At 47.0% G+C, this 16,005-nt stretch overlaps 1 protein-coding gene across 2 annotated transcripts in view; it reads right to left on the bottom strand.

Moving 5' to 3' along the window:
• Window positions 1–16,005, bottom strand: part of B3GLCT (beta 3-glucosyltransferase) — a 110,485-nt gene that overhangs the window by 78,933 nt on the left and 15,547 nt on the right. Inside the window, exons 3-5 of one of the 2 annotated variants that reach the window (XM_065902151.1) lie at window positions 10,068–10,107; window positions 9,877–9,935; window positions 380–489 (exon numbers count right to left, since the gene is read on the bottom strand). In XM_065902151.1, the coding sequence (XP_065758223.1) occupies window positions 380–489; window positions 9,877–9,919 (153 nt within the window). In that variant the 5' untranslated portion in view covers window positions 9,920–9,935; window positions 10,068–10,107. The remainder of the gene's footprint in view (window positions 1–379; window positions 490–9,876; window positions 9,936–10,067; window positions 10,108–16,005) is intronic. The other variant, XM_065902150.1, reaches the window with a different exon arrangement.

The raw sequence follows: 16,005 nt of genomic DNA on the forward strand, positions 1-16,005 counted from the left end.
TGCACAAAGGTTAATGAAAGTGTTATTTCAACATAAAATTGACTTAGAACCTGCTACCAAAATTTCGAACAATAATTAAGCTCCGCCTTTAAAAAGTTATTTCTTCCACTTTTTCTGTCATATTTTATGATGAAACCATGCTAGTCCTATACATTTTTACATGTCTGTTAAAATATGTATATAATAATTTAGAACATGATACTTAAAGCATTAGAAATTAACTAGAGCATTTTAAACAATAAACAGTCCATATTAAGCCAGAAAAACAAATCAGAAGATGTATTCTATCTAAATAGAACTGACTCTTTATGGACCAAGAGCTTTGGAAAACATAAACATATCAAGAAATAATCAGACATCCCAAGTCATCTTTACGTACCTGTGTAAGTTCTGCAGACTGCTTTAAGATGCTTTGTTTTAACTGTTCTGCTTTCTTCACATGAAAAGAATTACTTTGACTCTGGATGACAAATACAATTTCTTTTAAATCTAGAACAACAAAAAAATTTGTTCAGGTTTTTTTAATTTTCTTTTAAACCAACAACTGAAATAAACTTGAAAACAAATCAAAACAAAAAGAAAAGAAAAAAAAAGTCACAAGGCATGCCTTCAGGCAATAAACTCTTAGGGAAAAAAAAAATCAATTTATATGTAATTCTAGTGACAAAATCTCTCTTTCTAAACTGATCTCTACAACTTCCTTCCTAGAAGTTAGCAAGTAAATATGCTGGCTGTACTAGACCCAGTCTGGTAACAAACTGTGAATTTGTTCCTGCATCTGTCACAAAGTATGCAAATGTAAATGTGAGAAAGTATGAAAATGTCTAGAACACTCACCTCCCCAGTCACTGAAAACCCATGTGTTTGCAAGAAACCTTTTAACAATTACACAGAATCCTAGAGTGTGCCTCCCTCTTAGGGGTTGCACTGCGACCCCCAAGCTTCATGGGATGAAGTGTCCTCAGCCCCAGGACCTCAGAACGTGACCTTATTGGGAACTGGGTCTTTACACAGGCAATCAAGTTAATGTGGGGTCATTAGTATACGTCCTCACCCAACATCCTTGGTACCTTTATAAAAAGAGGACTGTAACCTACCAGGATCCTTGATCGGGGGATTCTCCAGTCAAAAAGACTGGAGTGGGTTGCCATTTCCTCCTCCGGAGGACCTTCCCAACCCAGGGGGTTGAACCCAGGTCTCCTGCATTGAGGGCAGATTCTTTACCAGCTAAGCCACCAGGGAAGCCCCTAGCCCCAAACTCTTGGTGTCTTTATGAAAAGAGGCAATCTGGGAAAGAGACACAGAGGGAGGCTGCCGTGAAGACCCAGGGAGAAAAGGGCCACCTCCACGCTGAGGAGGGCGGCCTCAGAGGAAACCACCCCCGCCTCCAGAACCCGGAGACGCATCTCTGTGGAAGCCACACAGTCTGCGCCACTTGGTCTCAGCAGCCCCGCGCAAACTGACACTCGACCGCAAGCACGTTCTGGATGGCCCTTCAAGGGGACACTCAGCAGGGACCTCAGGGGGCACCTGGCCAGGGTGAAATTCGTCTCCGGGAAAACAGCCACGACTGCAGGGCAACAGGGCTGCAGTGGGATTGAGCTGCCTGCCAAGCCTGGGTTCAGCGCTCTCGGGGTCTTGACTGGGGCTGGGAGGGAGGCAGCCCTGGTCTGTCACCCACGCCGGACCAGAGGAGGGTCTCGCCTGCAGAAGGGGAGGCCCTGACCCCACATCGGGAAAGCATGTCAGGCCTGCCCAGGTTCCGAGCTCGTGGTGAAGGAAAGAAACTGCAGGAGTGTTAGGACCCTGCCCCCAGACAGGAGTGTTGGCCAAAGGCAAACATCACATGAAGTTGCAGCCTCCGGGAAGATTGACTATAAACCAGCATGGGGACCCTCCCCACGCTGTGAGCTCTTCCCTTTAGCACCTCGACTCCCAGGTGGCGCTGGTGGTAAAGAACTTGCCTGCCAATGCAGGAGATGAAAGAGACACAGGTTTGATCCCTGGGTCGGGAAGATTCCCTGGAGGAGGGTATGGCAACCCACTCCAGTATTCTTGCCTGGAGAATCCCATGGACAGAGGAGCCTGGCAGGCTACAGTCCATGGGGCTGCAAAGAGTCAGACACGAATGAGTGACTAACTTTTTTTTTTCAAGGACACTAACTTGGTTTCTATTTATTCCACTGTGCTTTACCATGCTTATGTTGAGCTCTACAGTTCTATTCATTTATTCACTCACTCAAATATTCATACAACAAACAGCCCCACAGTGAGCGATCCAGATCCTAAAAATGATCCAACATGCTTTTTGAACAACCTGCTGAATGTAACCTAATTCTTTCTATGTAGAAGTTTATATAAATTCGAACCTTGCACATACTATCTCTATTTTAAGTCAGCATCCTGGCTCTACAAATCACACAGATCATGCTCAAATAAGTGTCTTCAACTGAAATGTAACTTCCGATCCACTACATCTGAAACATTAACATAACTCACTTATCAGAATTAAACAAGGTTTATTTCTGTTCAAGAATGGAGTCAATAAACCTCGGAGAATAATTTTTGCAAAATGTAATAAAGTTGAAGACGCACATTTGCAATGACCCAGAAACTCCACTGGTATAAGTCATCCTTGAGAAGCCCTCCTATGTGTTAACAAGAGTGCTCACAGAAGCATCACTGTGTGAAAAGAAAAAAGCTGGAAGCAAACCTGACACTCTAGTGAGTGATACAAGATACACAAACCGGAATACTACACAGTGGTATTCACACACACAGCAAGAAAGATTAACTGGCTCTATATGGATCAACCTAGATGGAAGCTGGAGATGAACCTTCCAGACAGAACACTGAAAAAAGCAAGGTGGTAGGTAATGACCATACGGTATAAATCAGTGGTTTTCAAAACGATAAGCATAAATCTATATAAAATGGACATATGCTCTATATACATGCATGTAAACACATATCTAACTGATGTAAAAGTAGAAAAGACTATAGGGGAGTTACAGAAAAGACTATAGTGGTAAAGAACCGCCTGCCAAGGCAGGAGACATGGGTTCGATCCCTGATCCAGGAAGATCCCACATGCCACAGAGCAACAAAACCCGTGTGCCACAATTACTGAGCCTGTGCTCGAGGGCCCAGGAGCCACAACTACTGAATCCCGTGCACCCTAGAGCCCAAGCTCTAAGACAAGAGGAGCCACTGCAACGAGAAACCCGCACACCACTAGGGAATGGCCCCCGCTCACTGCAACTAGAGAAAAGCCCACACAGCAACAAAGACCCAGCACAGCCAAAAATAAAATAAATTAAAAATTTTGGGAAAAACAAAAGAGACTACAGGACAGTGATGAACACCAAAATCAAGATACTGGTTTAAAGGCTGCAGCCATGTTAGCAATGTTTTGTCTCTTAATCTGGGAGGTAGAGACATGGATGTGACTCTTTGTAGCTCCTGGTATGTTCAAAATAATTCACAATAAATTTTTTAGAAGAGCAGCTCCATCTGTCAAGAGGTTAACCCTGCAGGAATCACCTCCCACCACCTCTTCTACCAGATCAGCAAAGTTCCCATCATTCGCACACATAGCAGTTCTTCCACATGGGGAAAAGGCTTGGCGAGAAGAGAGGAAGGAAATTCTCCCCTTCCCATCTACGGGGTCCTGTGCCGTGACTTGTATTCACTCCTCCTCCTGTAACACGCTTGGATCTCACATGCTGTGCACACTCAGCGAACACAGCCTCTCCTAGCACAAGAGTCCAGGGTATAAAAGGAGCAAGCGCGGCTCCAACACAGGAGTCCAGCTCCGAAGACAGCTGAGCCAGGCGGGGACGCTGAGGGCCTGGAGGTGGGGAGCCGGGGCAGGCAGAGCTTCTGGGAAGGATGCTCCCTGCATCCTTTAAAACACGGCAGTGGGGCTTCCCTGGTGGTCCCAGTGATTAAGACTCCACGTTTCCACTGCAGGGGGCAAAGGTTCCAGCCCTACTCGGGGAACTAGGATCCCACAGGCCATGGGATGCAGCAAAAATGAATATATATATATATAAATTAAAAAATAAAACTGAAATGTAGCCATTTCCTGCAGACACAGGCACAGACGGGAGCCGGTGAGTGGCACAGAAAGAGGTGGGTTATCACAGAGCCCTCAGCCCACCTCATCGCTGCAGCAGCCCTGAATGGGGACTGGGAGTTTATCAGGCATTGCTGAGAAAACGATGACGAGAACAGCCAGTGATGAAGTCAGAGAGGAAGGCAGCGTCAGCCAGGTCAGATCAGGAAGAACCTATGTGCCACACAAAGAGGCTGGGTCTATAGATTCAGTTCAGTCGCTCAGTCATGTCCAATTCTTTGCAACCCCACGGACTGCAGCATGCCAGGCTTCCCTGTCCATCACCAACTCCTGGAGTTTATTCAAACTCATGTCCATTGAGTCGATGATGTCATCCAACCATCTCATCCTCTGCTGGGTCTACAGATTAACAGTTTTCAAACTGGGGAAGGGCCCCGGAGCCCCCTGGGACCCCAGAGAGCAGGGCCTCCCCAGAGGACGTGACGAGGGTACCACATCCTGGGGACCCCAGGGGGCCTTTCCCAACTGAGGGCACGGCGGAGGTTTGTGACAGCAAGTGCAGCACAGGGCACCAGGGAAGATGCCAGTTAGAAGTGGCTGCAGAGTGGGGCAAGGGACGGATGCACAGGGGGGCTACCTGTATGAGGCAAGAGAGGAAGGGGCACCCCGGTGTGCCCGGCCCTATAACCCCGATACAGTGAATGACAGAGGACCGCATTCAGCCCCACCCCTATTCCAGACAAGAACCAGGGGGGTCCAGTCTGGTTCTGGGTTTGTGTCCTCCCAGAGTGGAGTCTCTGTTTTTCCCTCAGTCCTGTGGAGGGCCTAGAATCAAATTCTGCAGGCCTTCAAAGTCAGGCTCCCTGGGGATCCCCAAGCTGGGGAGCCTGATGTGGAACCTAGAACCTTCACACGAGTGCGAGAACTTCTTTGGCATTAATGCTCTCCAGTTTGCGGGTCGCCCACCCAGTGGGTATGGGATTTGATTTTATCGTGCTTGCACCCGTCTATCATCTTGTTGTGGCTTCTCCTTTGTCCTTGGACATGGGGTGTCTTTTTTGGGTGGGTTCCAGCATCCTCCTGCTGGTGGTTGTTCAGCAGCTAGCTGTGACTTTGGTTCTCTTGCAGGAGGGAGGAAGTGCACATCCTTCTACTCCACCATCTTGCACCTAGTCCAGTTCAGTTCTTAAATTCCTACTGTTCTTTTTCTTCCCAAATGGGGTATTTTATTTTTAAACAATATTTATTCTTATTTATCTGGTCTTAGTTGCAGCAGGTCTTAGCTGCAGCACTCAGGATCTTTAGTTGTGGCATGTGAACTCTTTCACTTCCATCAAGAGACGCTTTTTTTTTTTAATGTTTAATAAGTTTAATGAATAATGATTATTCCATTAGAATACAGACAGAGGTAACTTGTGCCATCAGAGAGGGACATTCTATGCTACCTGAGTCTGAAACACGGGGGTGGGGGGTGGATGGGTTGATGAAGTCAAAGGTCAGATGGCTCCCCAAGGAACTGCTGTGTGTTGTTTGAAGGATGAGAACTAACTCTTGAAGAACAGGGGACTGCCTGTGTGCTCAGTCGTGTCCGGCTCTTTTCAACCCCTTGGTTGTAGCCCACCAGGCTCCTCTGTCCATGGGATTTCCCAGGCAAGAACACTGGAGTGGGTTGCCATTTCCTACTCCCAAGAGGCGTTTTAGTTCCTCTTCACTCTCTGCCATAAGGGTGGTGTCATCTGCATATCTGAGGTGATTGATATTTCTCCCAGAAATCTTGATTCCAGCTTGTGCTTCCTCCAGCCCAGTGTTTCTCATGATGTACTCTGCATATAAGTTAAATAAGCAGGGTGACAAGATACAGCCTTGACATACTCCTTTTCCTATTTGGAACTAGTCTGTTGTTCCATGTCCAGTTCTAACTGTTGCTTCCTGACCTGCATACAGGTTTCTCAAGAGGCAGGTCAGGTGGTCTGGTATTCCCATCTCTTTCAGAATTTTCCACAGTTTGTTGTGATCCACACAGTCAAAGGCTTTGGCATAGTCAATAAAGCAGAAATAGATGTTTTTCTGGAATTCTCTTGCTTTTGTGATGATCCAGTGGATGTTGGCAATTTGATCTCTGGTTCCTCTGCCTTTTCTAAAACCAGCTTGAACATCTGGAAGTTCATGGTTCATGTACTGTTGAAGTCTGGCTTGAAGAATTTTAAGCATCACTTTACTAGTGTGTGAGGTGAGTGCAATTGTGCGGTAGTTTGAGCATTCTTTGGGATTGCCTTTCTTAGGGATTGGTATGAAAACTGACCTTTTCCAGTCCTGTAGCCACTGCTGAGTTTTCCAAATTTGCTGGCAACAGTGGAAACAATGGTTGACTTTATTTTGGGGGGCTCCAAAATCACTGCAGATGGTGATTGCAGCCATGAAATTAAATGATGCTTACTCCTTGGAAGGAAAGTTATGACCAACCTAGACAGCATATTAAAAAGCAGAGACATTACTTTGCCAACAAAGGTCCATCTAATCAAGGCTATGGTTTTTCCAGTGGTCATGTATGGATGTGAGAGTTGGACTCTGAAGAAAGCTGAGCACAGAAGAATTGATGCTTTTGAATTGTTGGTGTTGGAGAAGACTCTTGGGAGTCCCTTGGACTGCAAGGAGATCCAACCAGTCCATCCTAAAGGAGAAACAGTCCTGGGTGTTCATTGGAAGGACTGATGCTGAAACTGAAACTCCAATACTCTGGCCACCTGATGAGAAGAGCTGACTCATTTGAAAAGACCCTGATGCTGGGAAAGATTGAGGGCAGGAGGAGAAGAGGACGACAGAGGATGAGGTGGTTGGATGGCATCACCGACTCGATGGACATGGGTTTGAGTAAACTCCGGGAGTTGGTGATGGACAGGGAGGCCTGGTGTGCTGCGGTTTATGGGGTTGCAAAGAGTCAGACACGATTGAGCGACTGAACTGTAACTTTGAACTCTTAGTTGTGGCATGTGGGATCTAGTTCCCTGACCAACAATTGAACATGCGTGCGTGCTAACTCACTTCAGCCGTGTCCGACTCTTTGCGACCCCATGGACTATAGTCCAACAGGCTCCTCCTCTGTCTGTGGAATCCTCCAGGCAAGAATACTGTAGTGGGCTGCCATGCCCTCCTCCAGGGGATCTTCCCAACCCAGGGATGGAGCCCAAGTCTCTTACATCTCCTACATTGGCAGGCAGGTTATTTACCACAAGCACCATCCGGGAAGCCCAGCTGAACTTCGGGCCCCCGCATTGGGAGAGCAGAGTCCTAGCCACTGGACCACCAGGGAAGTCCATCCTGCTATTCTTTGTATCAGCACCAAGAAAGATTTCCTGATATACATCCTGAGGTCTGTGAACTGCGTTCTTCGCATGTTGACCAAGTCCAGACCCCAGGGCTCACCTCAGAAGCCGTCTTCTCTATTCATGTGGCTCAACCCCCCAACTCTTAAGCTCCCATAGCCTGGTCACTGGAGTCAAATAAGACGATTCCATCCCTTTGCTGATACTTGCTGAAACCCACTGTGATCTGCCTTTTGCAAACACTGTCACAACTTAAGACAGACTGTCATTGTCTCTCCTCCAAGAATGAGCAATAAATGGGAGGCACACCAAGTGCCTGACAATAATGATGAGTGTGACGGGTGAGAAGGGGCGATGAAGACATCCGTCACGGGTGCAGAGAGGACCCAGGCAGTGCTGAAGTGGACAGAGGCTGCGGAGAGCTTCCAGGAAACAGAACCGGAGAGGGCTACATAGAAGGATTAACTCTTCTGTGCAGGTAAAGCAACCCAAGGTTCTTGGAGTCTCGTTTCTGAGTGTACACCATACTGAACATCACACTATAGGCTAATCTGTCTCGGTCAGAAAGTATCCAGAAGCATGGACTGCCACACGCTGGCATTTTTCTGATGAGAAATCAACGTGATGTTCTTCAGACAAAAGCTACATGACCAGCAGCCTGTGATGTGAGGCAGACGGATACACACATGTGCACGCCTACACACACACACACGGGGAGCCATACAGTGATGCTGGGCAGAACAATGGTCACCGGTGAATGTACTGATTAGACACTGAGTCAAAAGAGATGAAAAGACCACCCCAGCCTTGGAGTCGGTCACCAGGCCCTGTGGCCCACGAGACCATGACCTGGGTGTGGATTCTGCTGGGTCAGCTGCTTTAGTCAACCCCAACCCCACTCCGTCCCACCAACTCACATTAAAGGTGTGGCAGATAAGCCCTCTGTGTCCTTCTTCAAATGAAAAGATACCAAGTCAAGTATTACCACCTCTGCCATGTACAACTGTGTGAGGATGCAGATTCACCTGCTCGGGGAGCTTCCCAGGGACGCTGAAACTCATGCTCCAGACCAGCGCCACTGTTCCTTTAAGGGCCACCTACAGGCTCCCTTGGTGGTTCAGTGGCTAAGAATCCACCTGCCAATGCAGAGGACTTGGGCTCCACCCCTGACGCAGGAAGATCCCACGTGCCGTGGTGCAGCTAAGCCCACATGCCACAACCACTGAGCCTGCACGCTTGGGCCCGGGAGCCACGGCTGCTCTGAAGCCCGCACACCCTGAGCCCGCGCCCCACAGCAAGAGAGCAGCCCCCGCAGCCACAACCAGAGAAAGCCCAGGTGCGGCAATGGAGACCCAGTGTGGCCTAAACTAAATAAATAAATCTGAAAGAAAAACACTTGCTACAAGGAGGCTCACCAGTTTCCACACCAAAAAAAAAAAAAAAGAAAAACATGGAGGGGATATATGTATACCTGTGGCTGATTCATGTTGAGGTTTGACAGAAAACAAAAGTCTGTAAAGCAAGTATCCTTCAATAAAAAGTAAATTAATTAAAACAACAACAACAACAACCACCACAGACAAATGCACAAACCCACCAGGATTGGCTGCAGAGGTCAAATCTCTATTTTAAATCTCCTGAGGGGTGGCTGACCACGCAGGGTGTTATCATGTAGGGAAGAGAAGCAGTGAGTCGCTGGGGTTTCTTACACATGGCTACTCTCAAGATCCCAAGCCTCCAGCCTGCACCCCCGTGGTCCCTATATACCTGAGCTCCAGCACAGCCCATCCTACCCCCGCCACCCAGCGGGGCTTCTGCCACCTTCCAGACTCCTCAGAATCCAGACCCAGGCAAGGAGGACCTTTAGGAAGGAAAGTGTCCCATCATCCCCCTTGTCCAAGGTTCACCTCCCGAGTCTCCATGGCCCATCCCAGGATGACCCACGATGACCAAGTACACACTCTTGGGGAAAAGACCCAACACACAGAGGTCAGCCTCGCCCTCCCGTCAACACCCTAGAGCCTGTTTCCCTAAACGGAATCCAGGAGGAAAAAAAACACAACAAACTCATGGTCATAACCCTGACAGTGCTCACGATACATGGGGGAGAAAGATGGGTTTATAAGGCAGTGAGTGCAGACTGGAGCTGATGGGCTGAGAGACACGTGCAGTGTCTGAAGAGAAGCCAGGAGCTGCCTCTGCCCGAGGGTTTAACATTAGACGTGGTCACCAAGCTGACCCGCGGGGGACGGGCCGCCTGCAGGTCAGCAGTGGTGCCCCGGCGCCAGGCAGAGGGGATGTGACAAAGGCCACAGCTGACCCTTCCTCCCGCCAAGTGTGCGTGTGCCCCTGAGAACACTCTGTCTCCATCACCGCTGTACCCCCCACAGCGGCCCCCCAGCACGGAAGTCTGTCTTTACCAACAGCTCAGTACATTGTGGCTGAGGGAAATAAATCCAGCTTATGAATTATTACTTCCAATATGTCCATCTGAAATGTGTTCTCCTTGGGTCTTCATGACGGTAAACACTGGGCTGAGCAAAAGATGAAGTATTTATCACATAAACAAAATCAGAAAGAAAAATTCACTTCACTGAAATATAATTTACAAGAAATACCCCCTGGATACCAACTCTTAAGTTAAAAAAAAAGAAATCGTTACTCACCTATGTCATTTTTCTTTGATATATCACTTTTCTCCAAATTCTGTATTTTAAATAAAAGAGAAAAAGATCAATCTCATCATATAAAAAAAAAAAAGCAATACATGAAATAAACATATATGGTACATATTAATATCTGGGGGAAAGACATGGAAAATAAGAGCTTGGAAGTGCTTCCCTAAAGAAACAGACAAAAATGAAGGCGGGAAAAGCAGCAGTAATATACTTCTGCATCAGAACAGAAGACTCCTATGGGGCTGTTCCTCCCCTACGTGACCTTGGGCAAGTCACCGAATTGAGCTGAGGCTCTTTCTTCTCCTGTAAAATGGTTCACAATGTTCCTGGGAGAGATTGTTTTAAAATCTGATACATGATAAGCATTACAAACACATCAGGATTGTACCCATTCTGACTGTGCATGCCTTGGGAAGACGGGCTCTGCCAAACACCGTATTTATCATTTGGGGGGCTCAGACATGCTGCCATCAGCAATGTCACCGCCGTATTCTCTCCTACCTGAGAAGCAGCCCTGCGGGGAGGGGGTCAGCCTGGGGCTCACAGGGTGAGCGCGGAAGGGACCTCTCAGAGCCGCAGAGCTTCAAACACAGAAACGTGGACGTGGGCGCGTGAGCACGGATGTACCTGATCCTGATCAAACCAGCTCCTCAAAGACTCCTCCAACAAAGCGCAGAGTGTCAGCAGCTAAATCTGCCATCTTCATTGTCTCCTCTGGCAGAAGGAATTCTCCCTCTAATTGCCCCTTTCCATTTTCAACCACCACACGCTATAATTATGACAATTGGACGGTGGCAAATATCCTTCCATTTCCCTCACGACTGCAACAAGAAATGCAGTCGTGAGCCCTTATCAACAAAACATCGGCAGCTTAAAAGCCAAGATACTGCCACCGAGACATGTCCTCTCAGGATGCAGGAGGGACTGTAACAGCAGAAGGGGGAGAAGACACAGGGGAGCAGCCACCTTCAGCAGCATTTTCTGAAATTCGCTTTGTTTCAGGAGTAGAAACAGCACCAAATGGAGAAGAACCTCAGAATTATGTACTGATCTGCTTGCTACACCTCCGGGTCAAATGTCACTTGACCTAATGATGATAAAACACATAGTTTTCAGAAGAGCCGCTAAGAAGACTGGAAGGCTCAAGCCACTTCCCTAAATGTGCCCAACCAGAGCTGGGCTAGCATCCTAGCATCCGGCACGTGTGGACTCAATGTGGCACAGTGACACAGGAACGTGGCCTGAGCCTGGGGATGGAGCCCTTGACTTCCCCTTGGCCAGGCCGCCTCCTCCTTGCCAGGCCATGCCTTTGGCTGCTAGACACGGATTATAGAAAACTGAAAATTTCAGATCCTAAAGTAGCACTGCAATGGATAAAGAAACTGTGGCCTCTTTGTACAATGGAATATTAATCAGCCTTAAAAAAGAAGGGAATTCTGGGACTTCCTTGGTGGTCCAGTGGTTAAGAATCCACCTGCCAATGCAGGGGGCATGGGTTCGACCCCTGGGCGGAGAACTAACATCCCACACGCCACACGGCAACTAAACTTGTGTACCACAACAAAGATCCCACAGATCCCGAGTGCCGCAGCTAAGACCCGAGACAGCCAAATAAATAAATAAGTAGATTTTTTTTAAAAAAGGAAGGGAATTCTGACATATGCTACAATATGGATGAACCTTGAGGACATGATGCTAAGTGAAATAAGCCAGTCATAAAAAGACAGGGACTGTATGACACCACTACATGAGGTACCAAGAGCTATCAAATTCAGAGACGGAAAGCAGGGTGGTGGAGGGCCAGGGGCCAGGAGGGGATGCGGAGCTGTGGTTTAATGGGGGCCAAGTTTCAGTTCTACAGGATGAAGGGAGTTCTGGAGACGGCGTGCACAACAGTATGAACATACTTAGCACTACCAAGCTGTGCACTTAAAGATGGCTAAAATGGTAAATTTTACGTGTCTTTTACCACAACTTTCTAAAAATAGCATGGGAGACGATCCAACCCAATATTCCCCTTCTGCAGATAAAACAAAAGAGGCTCGGAAAAGGGTTAGACAGGATTTGCACATCTAAAAGCCATTCTAGCCACAGGCCAGGACTGAAATCCAGGTCTCTGGCTCCTTTCCAGCCTTTATTCCTTACACCTTCCAGTAACACATGCCCAACCCTCCCCCAGAGGCACTGTTCAGCGAACACCCATCATGAGATGGAAACATACTTTGAGAGTAAGCTAAAAGATATGCAGAGTACATCTTGCAAAATACCGGGCTGAATGAAGCACAAGTTGGAATCAAGATCACCAGAAGAAATATCAATAACCTCAGATATGCATATGACACCACCCTGATAACAGAAAGCGAACAGGAACTAAAGAACCTCTCGATGAAGGTGAAAGAGGAGACTGAAAAAGTTGGCTTAAAACTCAATATTCAGAAAACTAAGATCATGGCATCCAGTTCCATCACTTCACGGCAAACAGATGGGGAAACAATGGAAACAGTGACAGACCTTATTTTCTTGGGCTTCAAAATCACTGCAGATGGTGACTGCAGCCACAAAATTAGAGGCCTGCTCCTTGGAAGAAAAGCTATGACCAACCTACACAGCATATTAAAAAGCAGAGACATTACTTTGTCAACAAAGGTTCATATAGTTAAAACTATGGTTTTTCCAGTAGTCATGAATGGATGTGACAGTTGGACCATAAAGAAGGCTAAGCACAGAAGACTTGATGCTTCTGAACTGTGATGCTGGAGAAGACTCTTGAGAGTCCCTTGGACTGCAAGGAGATCCAACTAGTGAATCCTAAAGGAAATCAATCCTGAATATTCATTGGAAGGATTGTTGCTGAAGCTGAAGCTCCAATACTTTGGCCACCTGATGCATAGAGCTGACTCACTGGAAAAGACCCTGATGCTGGGAAAGATTGAAGGCAGGGGGAGAAGGGGATGACAGAGAATGAGATGGTTGGATGGCATCACCTACTCGATGGACATGAGTTTGAGCAAGCTCCGGGAGTTGGTGATGGACAAGGAAACCTGGCGTGCTACAGTCCATGGGGTCTCAAAGAGTCGGACATGACTGAGTGACTCAACAGCAACAGCAAAAATATTAATGATACCTACAACAAAAGTCACCTTTACCGGAAGTTGCACATAAAAAGTATCCTAAACTCAGTGATTCCAGCCAAGCTGGAACAGGAACTAGACTTTCTGCCAGATGCCTTGGCAAAACCAAAGAAAATCAACTGAAATTCCACAGTTTTCTGTTATTAAGCACTGCAGCTCTGACTACCAGATACAATAGGTAGGAAATGACTGACCATTTCAAATGGCTCAATTTGTAAACTGTAAAAATAAAACATCCAAGGATTGCCTGACTTAGGTGAACTGAAATGGAACCAAAATGGTCTTCATTAATTTCCCCTTTGAGAAAGAAAATCAGAGTAAATGGACTAATTGACAGAACATTTAAAATTCTGTCTCCGGCTTCCCTTGTGAAAAGGCTTACTGGTTTGTTTTATTATCTCTTCTGCTGTGTGTTTCTGACACCATCAGTATCCATCAAAATGTGCTCACTGTCAAAAGTTCTCTAGGTCAACAGAATTGCTACTTAGACAGGAAAGACATCTGCTACCGGGGCACCCACCCCACAGTCAGCTCCTACCCTAGCCAGAAAAACACAGATCTAAGACAAGCCTCAGTGCAGCTTTTATCTTTAAAGCACAAGAGATTTGAACACTTGCAACCCACATATGTGATGCTTAGTTTATAAATCCTTCATTAAAAGAAGATTAAAAAAAAAATCCTCACAAGAATTTGAAATCTTTTAAGCAGAGAATTAAACTGGCATCTTCAGCTTGATCACAACAACTAACCACCCAGCCCTGTGTGGAAACTTCTTGAAAGGTGGCATGGGACCTTCCTTGCTGTCACAGCAGGTAAACATGTAAACAGGGACTGGCTCTGCTCTAAATGGCAGACACACAACACAATCTTCAAAACCGCTTTGTGAGGGCAGTCCTGTTACAGATGAGGGAACTAGGCATGGGTGTGTCCCGCCGGGGGTCAGGGTGGGAGAAGGACCGTGGACCACAGCAGTCTGGCTCCAGAGCCTGGCTCCAGGCCTGTGTCCCACAGGGTCCAGTGTCACAGGCCAGCACAGGACGGAAGGCAGGTCGAAGTCACCCTCACAGCTTGGCTGAAGCCATACGTAGGATGAGGTGCGAAGGGCAGGCTCCGAGGAGGCCATACATAGGATGAGGTGCGCAGGGCAGGCTCCACGGAAAGCCGGGGTGGGCCAGAACTCAGCAGAGCCAGGGACCCAGGAGCCAGGAGAGGCACCTGGGCCAGAGGGCAGGCCCCAGGTGGGACGGCAGGGCATGGCCGCCTCGGGATTCCTGTGAGGAGCCACCTGATGCCAGCCAGGGTATGACTGGCATGGGGCAGGCCCCCAGCTCTGAGCGGGACTGGCCTGGTTCTCGGGAGCCAGGGCCCTTGACTGCAGTGAGCAGTGGGGCGAGCAGGACGGGGGTGGCCTTCTGGGCGGCAGGGACAGCTCCTGGCAGCGCTGAGAGCGATACGCCAGTGATAACCCCAGTGAACAGGGTCATTGCCAAGGGCCGTAAGTCCTGTCTCGGTTCATCTACAGAGTCTGGACGGCCTCAGACAAATCGATTCTCCTCCGTCTCCCAGCCTTGGCATGGGCTACAGTAGACATTTCATCACTGCCTCTCCTCAGGGGATTAATGGCTTTTTGGCTCCGTAGCCAAGCACAGATGGGGTTAATGACACTTTTCAAGGACTTTAATACCTTTGCATGAAAAAAATGACACTAAGATATAGGACTTACCTTATCTCTACTTATATTCATATAAGTATTTAAGGCCAACAATATATGTATTTCCTTTTATGGAAAGATGAATAAAAACCTATATTTGAAAGTATGTGCTATAATTCCTAAATCTATTATATAAAATTTTAATTTCCTATTAATAACCCTTAAAGTCATAATGAGCTTCATTATGGCCAAACAAACACGTGACAATACACATGACAACGTAATACAAAATTACAGCATGAAAAATTCCAGGAGTCTGAAAGTGTGGATTCTGACTTCACCTTTTAATAATCACGTGACCTCGATCAACTCACTTCTCTAAGCGTGTATTTTCTCTGTTCTGTATGCGAGTATCTGTTTTACTTAGCAATAAAACGACCACTGAGAAAAGCAAACCGAATCAAACATCTGAAATGCTTTATTAACCATAAAGAATTATAAAACCATAAAGAATTATTTTCCTCATTTCCCTTGTGTGGGAACCCCATGGTATAGTTAGAACAGATCACACTCTGTTGGTAAAAGAAACATTCTATTTAAAAACGCTTTTATACTAATTCTGGGGTAAAAAAAGAGAGTCAACTGAGCCTTAATTAATGCGACAAAAACAATTCATATTTTAAAAATATTCTCTTTCTCAAATGCTAAACTGATCTAATGCAACCCCAAATGGTAAAATTTAGATGCAGTTCTTGAATGCAACTAGTGATGGGAGAAGAGCAGCTCTGAGATTTGGAAAAATGCTGTTTCCTCTGCATGGGTCCCCCACGTCTTCGTTTCAAGTTCTGACTGTACAAGGAACCTGGTGGTCACCTTTGGGGTCTCTCAGCCAGCCCCCAGGATGCCCTCTCACATAATGTCACCTCAAGGGGAGGGGCACTCAGGGACTTGTGACCCCAACACAGCACACGTTTCACAGGCTGGGAAAACTAGGTCCAAGGTGAAGTCCATGGGGTCTCAAAGAGTCAGACACGACTGGGCCACTGAACAACAACCTAAGACGTGGTAAGACCAGAAAAAATCTAGAGTATCCAAGTTAAGACTTCTAAAATGCCTAGCTCCATATCCGAACACCTTTTTTCTT

The sequence above is a fragment of the Muntiacus reevesi genome, chromosome 11 (assembly GCF_963930625.1).
Source record: "Muntiacus reevesi chromosome 11, mMunRee1.1, whole genome shotgun sequence".
NCBI classification, from domain to species: Eukaryota; Metazoa; Chordata; class Mammalia; order Artiodactyla; family Cervidae; genus Muntiacus; species Muntiacus reevesi.